General features: G+C 32.7%; 2 protein-coding genes and 1 long non-coding RNA gene across 6 annotated transcripts; 1 reads left to right on the forward strand and 2 right to left on the reverse strand.

Moving 5' to 3' along the window:
* Nucleotides 1-339: 339 nt before the first annotated feature.
* On the reverse strand, nt 340-9286 carry LOC112422855 (nuclear intron maturase 3, mitochondrial). 4 transcript variants are annotated; one of them, XM_039835029.1, is made up of 9 exons: nt 9032-9286; nt 8819-8875; nt 7290-7870; nt 3783-6111; nt 3119-3193; nt 2866-3008; nt 2546-2596; nt 1091-1250; nt 340-771 (listed from the first exon to the last, which is right to left on the reverse strand). In XM_039835029.1, the coding sequence occupies exon 4, from the start codon at nt 6034-6036 to the stop codon at nt 3799-3801; it is 2238 nt and encodes a 745-aa protein (XP_039690963.1). In that variant the 5' UTR covers nt 6037-6111; nt 7290-7870; nt 8819-8875; nt 9032-9286; the 3' UTR covers nt 340-771; nt 1091-1250; nt 2546-2596; nt 2866-3008; nt 3119-3193; nt 3783-3798. The 4 variants fall into 4 exon arrangements, with proteins under 4 accessions (XP_039690963.1, XP_039690965.1, XP_039690964.1 ...); XM_039835031.1 differs by lacking the exons at nt 8819-8875; nt 9032-9286 and adding an exon at nt 8245-8752; XM_039835030.1 differs by lacking the exons at nt 8819-8875; nt 9032-9286 and adding an exon at nt 8199-8752.
* LOC112422675 (uncharacterized) lies at nt 1047-3476 on the reverse strand. The gene is made up of 5 exons (XM_024786011.2): nt 3460-3476; nt 3119-3288; nt 2866-3008; nt 2546-2596; nt 1047-1250 (listed from the first exon to the last, which is right to left on the reverse strand). The coding sequence occupies exons 1-5, from the start codon at nt 3474-3476 to the stop codon at nt 1047-1049; spliced, it is 585 nt and encodes a 194-aa protein (XP_024641779.2).
* Nucleotides 7756-8405, forward strand: LOC112422856 (uncharacterized). Its single transcript, XR_005646626.1, has 2 exons — nt 7756-7877; nt 8018-8405. It is a non-coding gene; the product is annotated as an uncharacterized lncRNA (long non-coding RNA).
* Nucleotides 9287-14196: the final 4910 nt, after the last annotated feature.

Genomic DNA, 14196 nt, shown 5'->3' on the forward strand with positions numbered 1-14196 from the left:
GAACCAAGGAAAAAAAAATCTTAAAGTGAACCAAGGAAAATGTTATTGAATTTGTGATGAGAAGATGCCCTTATTTTATTTGAGATAATGACGTATGTTTGAATGTGCATCATGTTTGTGAAAACCATCGCGGAAGAAGGTTAATAAGATTAAATTATTATCCAAAAAAATTGAGAGATTAAATATGTTTAGAAGGGAAACAAAATTTTGTGGCTCCCGCCACGACGTTGATCATTTGAGTTGGTTTAATAAGATACGAGGCATAAACTTGTCTATACTTTGGATAAATTCAGAAAGAAGGTTTATAAGATTAACTAGGAACATATGAAACAGCACCAATTAGAGAAAAATGATCAAATTGAAAACAGACACGATTTAGAGTTTCTCGATTGGTTGCATACAGTTTTCCACCTGATTAGATGGTATTCTACAAACAGGATAATTATTCTAACCACTGCATGATGTGTTTCACAATCAATCACTCTCTAAACAATGTTATATTAGGAGGTATTCTTCTACGATCACAAGATCAAATATATACTACCAATACATGTAACTAAAAAAGCTGATCAAAGTTATTTTTGGGGGGTGCACAATGTATATATTCTTTACAAAGAAGAATAAATCGGTACACCAGGTAAGGTTGCTCCACAATCAACAATAAAATTGTTACCCGTGACATATTCGGAAGAATCATGAATTAGGTAACGAGCCAGAGATGTCAATGCAGGATCTGAAGCGGCAATTGCAGAAAAGCTTGAGAAGAAACAACTGATACAGACCGCAATTGCAAGAAAAGTATTAATATCGAGAGCCACAAAATCCATGATACATAAGAAATACCAGTTGCTAACCAGAATTTAAAGCTGTTATTTAAGTTGCAAAATTGGTTATACTTGATAAAAATAAATGATAACAGTAACAACTCTCATAGGCAGGAATTCCTACTAAACAATCAGAGAAAATATTTAATTGAAGTATTAATCTTAATCAAGAGTATAGTTGTTATGCTTATTTTTATGTTAGAAACATATAGCAAATGAAACTCATAAATGATCAAATGCAACAGCAGGATATGTAAGTGATGAACCTGTTGTTTCGTCCAATGCCTCCACCCAACTTTTTGGAAGACCCAAACATGGTGTTGATTGCTCAGTTAAGGATGCTTCACAGGGCTTTTCCCATTGACTCTTCCTGGTACTTTCATCATAATAATAGAATGCACCACTTCCTGGATCTTTTGCTTCCACCTACATGACATATTAGTGATTAATATGTGATAGTAAACAGTAGGGTACGAATAAAATATAAAATCCTCAAGAGTTAGAAAATGATAAAAGTCTTGTAATTTAAGCTTGGAATGGGAGATGAATTGTCAGCAGTTATATACCTTTACCTATTCATGAACTTCAATCTTAAAATGCAGAATTTCATTATCAGAGTGGAAACTGACATCTGACTCATCCTCTTTCAAATATAAGATGGGGTTATATTCATCTTAATCCATCCATATATACCAAATTTTCATAGTCAATAAGAATTTGAGGGATGCTAAATATCGCGAGAGATATTTCCCAAAAACCTCGCGAACGCTTTATATTTCTTATACCGCTTCAACTTTTTCATTTTCTAACTGCAGATGTTAATATCTAATTTGTCCACACATCATTCAACACATGTATGTTAAACCACGCTTACAAGTTATTATATGTACAATTAGCAAGTTTTATATACACTCAACGTGTCAACTTTTAAACCACCTCACCGTTCCATACTTGGCTCAGGCATAAGATAAATCCTCTTCCATAATTTGGATTAATATTTATTGTAGAGTTCAATGAAGTGCCTTCTAGAGATACAATTAGCATACTAGTAGTATAATGAAGTGCCTTATTTGTATAATTTGCCAATTTTTAGACCGTGCTTCCTAATTTGTTATAGCTTCGCGAAATATTTTTCGCTGTATTTAGCATTTTTCTAAGAATTTATATACCTTTTTGGTTTTTCAAACAATTAGTATACAAGATTACAGTGATTACTAAACATGGGGCTGCGACGATACCCTAATTATTATAAAAGTTCATACTAATTAGATTTAGGATAGCTGTTTACAAGACATGATGATAAGAACCAGAAAAGAAAATTAAGTCACTAATGGATAAAACAGCGAATAAAGGGGAATGCATCAGTATTATTCATGGAAATGGAAAATCGTGCTTGTGGAATAATAACAATCACACTTCTGTCGGCTAAGATCCTACCAATAAGAATACTCTCTCTGCTCTAACTCACCAATGACTTCCAAGATACCCTCTCACTCTCCTTCACTCTCAATATAAAGGATTCATGACTCAACTAATCCATCCCACTTGCACATCGGCATTCTCCCTTTTCCTCTTCTTTTTATTAACATAAATTCCCCACCCTATGGGCTTGGGCAGCTGATATGGTATCAGCCCATTTGAGCCCACATTCACATTTCAGTCCTAACACATGAAGAGAAATTTTACACCTAAGGAAAATGTTTATAATAAGTGATACATACCCATCCTGGAGGCAACTTTTCATTTCCCATAAATTCACCTGAAGTACCTTTCTGAAATTAAAAATCAGGTAAATCGTAAGTTAAATGATCAGGTTGAAAATAACATACCGTAAAATATCTATAAAACATGAGAACTGAACATCAAATTCTAATTAAAAATGCAGCATAAATATAATATTTTTAAAGGTTTGAACATCACTCCAACCCCCAAAGAAGGCAAAAATATATCAATTAACTAGAAATAACAAAACTAAAAGCTGGTGGATAAGATGGGAAAAAGAATCATGGTAACAAAGGTAAGCTAAAACCAATATTCTTACAAGATCTGCGGTATGTCTATCATCTTTAAGAATACCCCAAGCTTTTAACTTCTGCTTGAGGTACTCTGGCAGTTCTTTAGCTGCAGGTTTCTGCTCTGAACATCTATCAAGTGTAGATTCAGGCTGACCAGATGCATCTTTACCTACTCCACAGTTTCGGAAGCAACAAAGTTAGTGTAAACTCACTAGTTCAGTTACTGCAATGTCCAAAGGATGCAGCGGATGACTAAAATAATTTTGGAATCAAATTTACCAGCATCATCATCGTTAAGCTTGGGAACATCATTATAGGCACCTCCGCCAGGTACACCATATCCATTACCGATTTCTGTGTTGCGTGATATAGAAATGAAGGCATATAAATCACATGGACTCTTTACATGTGTAATAAAATTATAGAAGAAATTAATCAATAACAGTGAACTAGTAAGAATTATGGGAAAAAATATAAAACAAATTGTGGTCTAGTCTAAAGCCATAGAATAATATTTGTAACCCGTAAGAGTCAAGACATATTAGTCGAATTTCTTGCTTTATCCTTTAAAAACCTATAAACCCCAAAGTGGAAAGGTTCACTTTGAGGAGAGAGTTCACAAGGCTCGTCTATACATAGCTTCCTTTATTTTCTTCGTTTGATTCAAATGTTTTCTCCCCTTGTTTTTTTACATTATATTTCAGTCCTACGTTTATTATTGCATTGTTTATGTTCTCTTCCAACTTGTTGCTCAAACAGCAAAAACAAGTTTACAAATATGGAGACTGCCTGACTTTTCAATTAGTGATGATTGACAAAATTGGAATCAGTTACATATTCTATAAGAAAGAAATGAATATGAGAATTGTCTAGGGATGAGTAATGAAACAAAAATTAGCAGAATTTTGGTAATGTATGAAAAACTCAGTTCTTTGATTCTAACCAAGCTAAAAAATGAGTTAGCAGCAGCAGTCGTCGGTCAGTCTACATCCACACAAGTCAATGTCTTGAAAAGTGATTCTCCCCAAGTAAAAATCATGTATATGATTTGTACAGAGTGGGAGGCACTTCTGGTTCAGGCTTTCATGAATTACTCCCATCCCTTGCACCCATTTTTCGAATGGGTTCACATTCAAACTGTTTTGTAGCAATCGGACCCGATAAAAAACTGTAGTTGTCTTGTCACAGAAATGAGCAATACAATGTGTGGGAGGCTCGTCAGATGCCAGTCTTACTGTTGCCAACGATAAAACCCCATCCACAGGTTTTGGATCTGAAAGATTTCTATCTCCCATCATCTTAACCTCCTTCTCTGTGGGAAAATGTATTTCATCAATTCCATTCATATCATAGACTTTCAAATCTTTGCTAAAATGCTTTATAGCTTCACGCTTAGTGGATTCGTGCTTTTCTGCTAATGTCAAGATACAAGAGAACCTCAGGTGATAACTTACAATAGTTTTGACCACCTTGAAGTTGTGGCAACAGCAGAAGAAGTCAAGCCACCTTCTTGCTATGCCGGCATACCATTTGATAATATCAGCATCCTCAAGAGCAACGAGGAAATCAATAGGCCTTGGACGACCCATATGATTTGTAAAAGCAACCAACCTCACAGCTTTTCTTATGAGTCCTACTGGTGCATCTACTTTTATACAGAACCTAGTCAAATCCTCAACTGTTCCTTTTGAATATTTTTGTTCTTCCTCTTGGTTTTCTTTCCTTTCTTTGTCCTCAATTACTTTCCTAAGTTTTACAGGATTCAAATGTTTATCTACCTGTTCTTCGAACTTATCATAAGCAACAACAAGGTCAGGCGGTAACTGATCTCGAATGTGTCTCAAGGAAAGGAAATCACCGGCTGTTAAACTCCGATGCCATTCTTGACACTCGTCCACACTCCCCAAGAACTCTTGCACTACTTCATCTGCCCAAGATTTAAAAATTTCCCGGACTTCGTTTTCAATACTAAAATCAAACTTAAACCCATCACTCTGCTTCATCTTCTTATAAGCATGATTAAATATCTTCAACCCCAATATCCTCCTATTCCTCGCCCTGGCATTTCTGAACTCAATAGCTCTAACTTCCTTTTGTCTAAGGTACTTCTTCCGTGCTCGGATCGCTTTCTCTGACATAGGTGGGTGTAAAACCGAGGGCAGAACAGCCTGCAATTCCATCCCAAGAAACTCAATCTTCTCTGACACCGCGCTATGAATAGCCGTGTTCAATTTATCAACCCGCAAACTCAAACCAAGCTCCAAACTTTTAACAACCTTCATCTTCAAGTCCATAGCCAACAACTTGGATCCCCCCGAAGTAGCAACGAGTATCTCATCCAAATACCTAACCGCATACACCTTAACCGGCTTATAAAACACATCAGATCCCAAACCAGAACCAACCATCTTCATATCCAATTCACGATTCTCTTGATTTTCTCGAAGTCGCGTCTCTTGAATCTCTTTATCAAACACATCAAAATAAACATTCATCAAAATAGAACACAAACCACATTCCTGAGGAAGCCCTTTTCCTAACCAATTACCACCCAATTCAATCACCAAAACCTTACATTCAAACAACCTCTTAATAAAATCAATAAAAACGCAATCCTTGATCTTACGTTCAACGAAAAAACACAACTTTTCAACATGGGCATGTTCAAATCTATGAGGCTTAAACCTAACAGTAAACCACCAAGTAGGATTCTGAAGAGTGTTCTTCAAATACCTTATAGCAGTGTGTCTTCCCATCCCAACACGTCCACCATAGCAAAAAGTGACGAATCTTTCGTCGTAAACAGCTTCCAGTACCATCCTAACGGCTTCAATAACAACCTTGAGTTTCAAATTGGGTAAAACCAAGGAAGAACCGTTTTGGGTGATTGTAAAGCAGCATGCAGCCACATCGAACCGGTTTTCGCGAAGCTCTTGAACAAGGGAGTATGGATGAAACGGTGCGTTTTGGGTTGTGGAGATGTTGTGGGAGGCGGTGAAAAGGACGGAGGGTGAAGCAACGACGTTTTGGAAGAGGTTAGTGAAGTTGGTGGCATTGGTGTAATTGTTTAGAACAAGGGTTTTGAGTTGGGTTCTTGTGAGAGGTTGTTGTTGTTCAAGTTTGGGAGAGGAGTGAAAGAAGGTTAATTTGTGTGTGTTTGAAGTGATGATTCGTCTCATACACAGTGATGTCAGCATGAAAGGCAATGAGTGGTGGAACCAGGACCTTGGGTCAGGAGGTTTAAATTTTTAAACTTGAATTCTCCATAACTCCTACAACAACAACACAATAACAAACTTTAAGATTCAACTTAGGTATGTATGATTATGAAATAAAAAACAAGATTCTTTCAACACAAGTTGCAAGTTGGAGAGCATGTTTGGGTAAAAATGTTGTCATGAAAAATATACTAACTATTAACTATGGGAGTATGAACAAAAGGTTCAAAACAATGTCACAAAAACTGTAAAATTAGAAGCTTATTCAATGAGTAAAATTAGAGTAAAACAATGTCACATAAACTATTAAAACACTGTCCCGTAATCATAAACTGTACATTCATATAACACTTCAGTTTAACAAATAAGCCTACTGGTTTACACGGCAATATTGAGTTTTACAAATTCATATAACACTTGAGTTTTATAAATTCAGATCAAAGTTGGATTCATAATTTCTGGACATTATATTCATATAACCCCAAACGCTTTGCTTAGCTGTTCTGAATAGTATTGACCCACAATTTTCGGTGCTCCTGATAATAGGTTCATAAATTCAGATGCTGATATGTAAAAGCATGTAATGAATTAAATTAAACATGGTGAGTTAGATTTAAATCAGGTACTCCTAATCAAATAAGTGTATGCATACACAAAAGAAGTATATGAAGATACAAGACTTAGAAATAAAACAGTATTTTCATTAAAAGTATCTATAAGCAAATCAAAAGTATTTTGACTTGGTATCAAATAAACAATTTCTTTTAATGAGCCAAAGAAACTCATAATGTGTTGTAATGCATATAATTAAGTACAGAATTGCGATGCATTTTGTATGTATTTTCTTTTTCAATTACTGATTCTCGACTAATTCACTTATTAATGAATTAAACCTCATTATTTGAAGAATAACTAAGTGGTGAGATTATGGTATATTACAATCTAATATCTAAAAATCTAACAAGTAGTCATTTTTGAGTTCAAACAAGAAAAATTCATCAACTGAGAGAAGATCACAAAAAGAATAATAAACCCATGATGCATACAAAAAAGGTTTAAATATGCAAAATTTCCAATATGAAATCAAAAATATGAACCCTAAAATGCAAAATTTGCCTTCAAACAATCGTTATGCAAGTAATCACATATCACTTAGTAGAAAACTTGAAACTAATTTCATAACTCGAATTAGAAAAAGAATAATACGAGGAATTTCATAAAAAAAATCATACCCATGGAGGCGCCTTCGAGAGAGAGATGAATTCAGGTGCGGTGGTCGATGGGCATCTGATTCTAGATCTCGAAATAAACCAACTCAATCGACGATTCCAGTACTCAATAGATGACTGGAGGTTGTTGTCGGAGGATGAAGTTGGAAAACGGCTTTGTTTTTTAACAACAAATCAATCAAGTAGAAATATAGATTGAAAAGAATGTGATTAGTGCTCAAATTGTAATTGGTCCTCATAGTGGAGAATCAATAATCTTAACAACAGCCATCTCAATAATCCACTGTTCAAACGTGAATAAATTATAATATCCTTGTTTTTGTATTTTAAATGATATGGTAGGCTTCCCGCATTGGACATTCTTTAAATTAATTAACATCCACTTGTAATGATTGTCTTTTTTTCATCCACTTGCTGAATAAGTCTTCCCCATATAATACCTACAAAGCTACAATGTAGGTTACAAACCTACTATGGATATGAATATTTTATGTCAAAACAGGTAGTATTTAAACACAAGATTTCCTCTTCACTTGCCATTCACTTTCGTTCTCCATCCTGCTTGAACTCTTGCCATCTCCAACCTGCAAGGTAATTGAATCAACTCTAATGGTTATTCATTTATCTTGTCATTGAAGTTTTTTTTCAAGTTTTTTGATAAATTTGTCCTTCATGATTGAGAATTATGTTTTCATTAATTGTTTTCTTCATGCTCTAAATTGATGATGCAGGTGATATATTAGAGGAATAAAACACGTTTTCTTATTGGGTTGTGTCCTATTTTCTACAAGACATGTACAAATTCATGGATTGTTTTTCTCTCATTCTGCACAAGTATTCAATAGTTTATTCATGCAATTTCTTACCACTCTTTTGTCTCCAAACTAATAGTTTATTCATGCAATTTCTTACCACTCTTTTGTCTCCAAACTAATAGTTTATTCATGCAATTTCTTACCACTCCTTTGTCTCCAAACTACAGGTTTTCACAACAACTCATGGGACCATTAAAGGAATCACACCAGCAACATGAAGACACAACAAAAGAATACAACAATTAGAATATTTCCCAAAAATTTACATTTTCTTTTGAAACTTGTAAATATAGTTTAACATGCAGAATCATCCATCATAAAATTAAGGGTCAAAAACATAAAATGGAAATCTATTTAAACACCAATTTAAAAAAGAAAACTAACAAAATTTCTACCGGTGCTTGCATGCTATTTAAGAATGATTGATGACTTACAACACCAAAAATCCAAAAAGGTACATAAAAGCATGTAGAAACTTATTAAATAAATAGATCAATGAGGTGGTTTTTCTTTCCTTCTTACTATTTATACTGAAAAGCAAAAACAATTAAACCTTGATAAGAATATGACAATATGGAATATTGAGTAGAAGTAAATATGATAATCATACTTATGACAAAATTGAATACAATCTGTTTTCAAAATTTAGCTTATTGCATTTCATTCATTAGAAAGAGGGATGTAAAATTGTAAATAAGTAGAATGAGTGACACTCACCACAAACAAAAATCCAGCAGCCCTCAATTATGAGTTTGCATCTTCAAAACCTTTGTCCTATATTAACATTAACATAATAATAGTTATTTAACAAAGGAGAGTGACGAAATTTGTGCATTTAATTTGAGACAGTTTGTAATGTTTAATCAACAAAAGAAAACAGATTTAAAAAAATAAAAAAATGTTTTAAATCTTGAAGTAAAAGAAGCAAACCAAAGGTTGAAGACATGAAGGTAGCAGTCACAGTGGCTGAAGAGTTTCCAAAAACAATATTCCAATCGGTGTGATTTGTGGAGGTTGTTAGGGTGGACAAAAAATCACAGTCTTGAAAATTACCCATTTTTAATATTGACCACTTTGTACAAAAAAAATAATAAGATAGAAAGATATAAGAGAACGAGAGGATGAAGAATATGCAAAAAAAAAATTGGGATTAGGAGGCTGGGCGGAGTAGATGGCGGCCTGGAAAGTGAGATGCATGGGTTAGAGGAACTGAATTTAGTTTTAGGGTTTTAAGTTTGGGTTGGGCCATCGGGCCCAATTAACATTATTCTTTCAGAATTGCTACTCACCCATCTGTTTTTGCTCATTCCTATCCTACATGAGTTAACTCACGCTCGTTGAAAATACACATGTGCAAGTTAACTCACGCACGATTATTGCAAAAACATATGAGAGAAGAGCAATTATCTTTATTCTTTTTGTTTCTCATATACCCTTTTAATCCAATTAACTTTTATTCTTAATTTTTTTTTTAAAACTATTTGTAAAAAGAGGAAAAAAATTAATAAATTAAAATAAATATGAGAAATAAATATTTTTTTGACAAAAGAAAGAAATGTTTATAGGTATCTTTAGCATCATACAATATTATTTATTTTAATTTATTATATATGATTTTTAATATGTGATAATATTTGCTCCTTCAAAAAAATGTATCAATATTTGCATCGGAGCTGCTACAAGTAAATTGTATATGTGAGAGAAATTGTGAGTTAACAAAACAAAATATCAATTTTATGCTTTAAATTCATTACAAGTAAACCAATTTTTATTATTCGGCGTAAAGTTCAAGTTACAATTATTAATCTGTTTGAATGAATAATTGTATATGAATAATAATGTATTTTATCACATAAACCATCAAGCGAATAAAATAATAAGTCGTAATAAAACAGCTATAAGGGGTTCACTGAATGACTGACTACCCAACCAATGTCTAACTAATAATTAAATACTGACAAAAAAAAAAAAACATTCCAAAAATAAATGATCAATGTCAAACTCATGCAATCATCGCTTTGACACCATTTTGTCCTTAGCTTATGTAATTTGTTCTATTGTCTTGGGTAGTTTGAAGCTAATCATGTGTTGATGTATTGAGTTGTAAATCATCAACGATATCCACCCGTGCGTATGCGCACGGGTACTAGACTAGTTAGTGTACATCACTCGGATGGACCTGATTCCCTCATATGTCAATGTTTCAATCACCTTTCAGAGGCGTTAGTTCCCTTGGTTCTGTATTTTTCCATGACAATCAACAAAATTCAGGGGCAGACGCTTTCGAACATCGGACTTTATCTTCTGAGGCGTGTTTTCACCCATGGTCAGCTTTACGTTGCTGTTTCCCAGAATTTAATCTTTTCAAAGGAAAAACATGAATGCCGAGCCAAATGCTTGAGTCCTGGCCGTTTGGCAAGTTTGAATTACCCCATTTGAGAGGTAAGACAATTGTTGCAGTTGGAATGCACCTTACCCTAACTAATGATGATCTTCTGGTGGAATTTAAACTTTTGATGATATCTTCAGTTGATCTCAGCAACGTCACCCGCATATCGATCCAGAGTAAGACAATTGTTGTAATTGATTAATGTTGTTATACCGAAGGTGTTCCACCCTCCTTGTGTCTCTGGGGTTGACTCCTTGGTTGAATTCAGTCAGTTCATCCTTGAGACCTCTTAACGTTACACCAAGGCACCGAACCTTCAACCTCTGAGGTTCTCCGCCGTTGAATTGCGCATGAACGTCGATCCAACCGGCCATTGTTTCAAATCTACACAATAAGAAATTAAAAACTATCAATGAAAAACTCATTCAAACATTTCATCAAACACTTGATGTGCACATTATACATAGACTCTAAAATTCATAAAAATAACCCTAAAATTATAAATCATATACTCTTACTAAAATAAAAAAAATTAATCATATAATATAACATAACGGTCTTGTTAACGAGTGCCCCGGCACTCTTTAAGCATCCCAAATTTGGAAATTATTCTTTTAAAAAGTCAATTATTACAATTTATAATACATTCATTACATAACTTTTCATATAAAACTTATCATTTAAAGTGCTCCCGGGGTCTTGTTAACGAGTGCCCCGGGGCACTCTTTAAGTTCTCGTCTTTGTGTCTTCGTGAGCTTAACTCAGTTGTCAATGATAATTAATAATATATGCAAGGTTCGGAGTTCAAACCTCAGATACCACAAAAAAAAAATATCGGCTTTGTATATTAGAACTTGGATTTGCAAAGTTTCACGTTGTAGTCGATCTCAATCGGGTTAGAATCATCTCCATTTGATAAAATAAATGGAGAAAGAATGGAGAGAATCATGATAAAATAAATGGAGAAAGAAATGAAGAGAATCATAAATGAAAAGGATCTTAACTCATATCAATCATTTATTTGTATTCATTTTTACTCGTAAATTATCTCGGTCGTTGATTGAATATCAAATGATCTAGATCTATCAAGTGTTATGCCATAAATGCATCAAATACTTTTCGTATATATTTGACCGAATTGGAGAATCATCTAACGTACTACATGATTTCTTTTTTTAGGAACGGACTACATGATTTAAATTTACATTACAAATTGACCAAAAAAAAATACATTACAAGTGTATCAGTGGTTTAGGAAGGGAGAAATGATGACATGACAATATTGATGACGATTTACGTGTCTTTTAGTGAATTAAGTAATAGTAATAATTTAGTTTTAGAAGGGATGCACTTTATTTTTCTTTCAGTAAATTACATTCCCCTTTTTTCAAAGATGTTTGAATTACACTCTCATCCCCTCTTAAGTTAAAATATACACTTTACTCCATCAATATTTTTTTTATGTTAAAATTTATACTCTCCTCCCTTATAAGATACTTGAATTACAAACTCATCCCTTAATAATTAAATATGCAGTACACTTTAATCTATTTGAACATAAATACATATTCTTATAATATATATTAATTTTGAATCACCATTTTAAAAAAATTAATTCATTTCTTTATAGTTTAAATGTCAATGATAATTAAATTTAAATATATTGCTATTGATTTTATAAATTAGAGTATAAAATTAACTTTTAAATAATCATGCTTTAATGATTTTAGTAATTTTTCACATATTTTAATTTTGATTTGGGTTGTTTCATATTTTATAATAGGGTTTAAAACTACATGTTAATGAAATTGTGAATAAAAAATAGAGAAAAATATATATTTTAATTTTTTATTATATTAAAATAGACCCGCAATACTATTATTTTTTAAGTGTGTTAAATTATTATTTTTTGCTAGATTATTAGAAATAATAAAAAAGAATATTAAGGGAGTAAAGTGTAGATTTTAACATAAGAGGGGAGGGGGATGTAATTCAAGTTTCTCTTAGAGGAGGGGAGTGAAATTTTTTCAAATATATTTTGAATAAGAGGGGAGAGGAGTGTATATTTTAACTTAAGAGGGGAGATGAGTGTAATTCAAACATCTTTGAGGGGAGGAGAGTATAATTTACTCTTTTTCTTTTTACCATTATTTTATCATCATCGTCTTGACTCAACATTTGCATCAAAAGAAACGTACGAAGACCATTGTAAAAGAAAACTATCTTTCAACGTTTTGAAATTTATAAATTTTGACTAATCATTTAACTAGTACTTATAATTAATTAGCATCATTAATGGACTTTGGGTCTCATTTTAATTTTAAAGAAGGAATATGAGTTATTTTTAATTTGGGAATGGTTAACTTGTGCCCTTAAGGCACAAGTTTAGTAGTCAAGTGTAAAAACTTATTTTTGGAAATTGTGTATTCAATATCTTGAAAAGTTAAAAACTCATTTTTTTCAATACAAAGTTTATGCTTTAATTTTTTTTTAGATTCTTAACTTGAGCTCTTAGGGCACAAGTTAACACGACCCTTTTAATTTTCATAGAAGAACTTATTGGACTTGTTTAAAAGATAGATGTTTAACCTCTAACAACTTATTTAAGGTGAATCGCACAATTTATTTTGTTGAGAACACAAACAATTCTCTCTACTAGTTCATTCAACATGTATCATTTGGTCGTTGTCACTTGTCACCAATGTGGCCATGCCAGACTACAACGACAATATGTTAATTTCTCATACGTCCTATGAATTTCAGATTTTATAATTTGAATAACATAAACATTTTAATTCAGAGATTTTATAAAACCCTCCAAAACACATTAAAGCACCTCCGATTTTATAATCATAAACTATGAAGAGTGTTTGATGGGTTGCAACTAGCTCACGGTGGTTTTTTCTTCTTCTGCAATTAAGATTCTTGTTAATTCAGAGATGGTAGTTAGGCATTTACTTAGTAATTTATAGGTTAGTAGTATGAGTTGATGAATAGTGAAGAAGATTAATCATGAGACTTTTAGAGATGAAATTGAAAGGGATTGTAATTTAAAGTGGTGGTTTGTCATTCATACCGTGAAACAAATTTTTGTGATGATGGCTTAACTAATATTAGTTGTCATAGTGGTCATGTTTTGATTTTTCATGAGTACGTTTCTACTTAGTTAGGTAAGGTGAAGTATAACGACATGAGTTAACTCACGTCGGGATATAACCTACGTGAATTAGTTCACGTGGGATATATCAATGTAGCGAAGATAATTTAAGTTACGTGGATTTTTTTTCCTTCCGGAAGTTTAGTTGAAAGTAAGCCATTTCTATTATGAGAAGAGCAATTTCCATACTCTTTGTTCGATTTCATCATACTTAAGTTGTGAATTTCTTACCAACTTAAATTGGTTCATTTAATCCGATTTAAATTTGAAATAGTTATTTCAATTATAAGGGGTATTGCATTGAGATTTCTTTAAGAACATTATAACCACCATTTGAAAACAAGATATTTATAATACTTATAATAAGATCAGTATAGCTATTTATTTTAGTAGCTAAAATATCATATCAATGTTTGAAAATGTTGTAAAGGAAATTTTAACTGGTGCCTCTCCGAGGTATTAGTTAATGATATAAAATAGTAACATTTTATAAAAGTTTGTGTAATCATTTGAATTGAAAATTGAAAACTTTTAAATTTTGAAAGAATA

This window comes from Medicago truncatula, chromosome 6 (assembly GCF_003473485.1).
Source record: "Medicago truncatula cultivar Jemalong A17 chromosome 6, MtrunA17r5.0-ANR, whole genome shotgun sequence".
NCBI lineage: Eukaryota > Viridiplantae > Streptophyta > Magnoliopsida > Fabales > Fabaceae > Medicago > Medicago truncatula.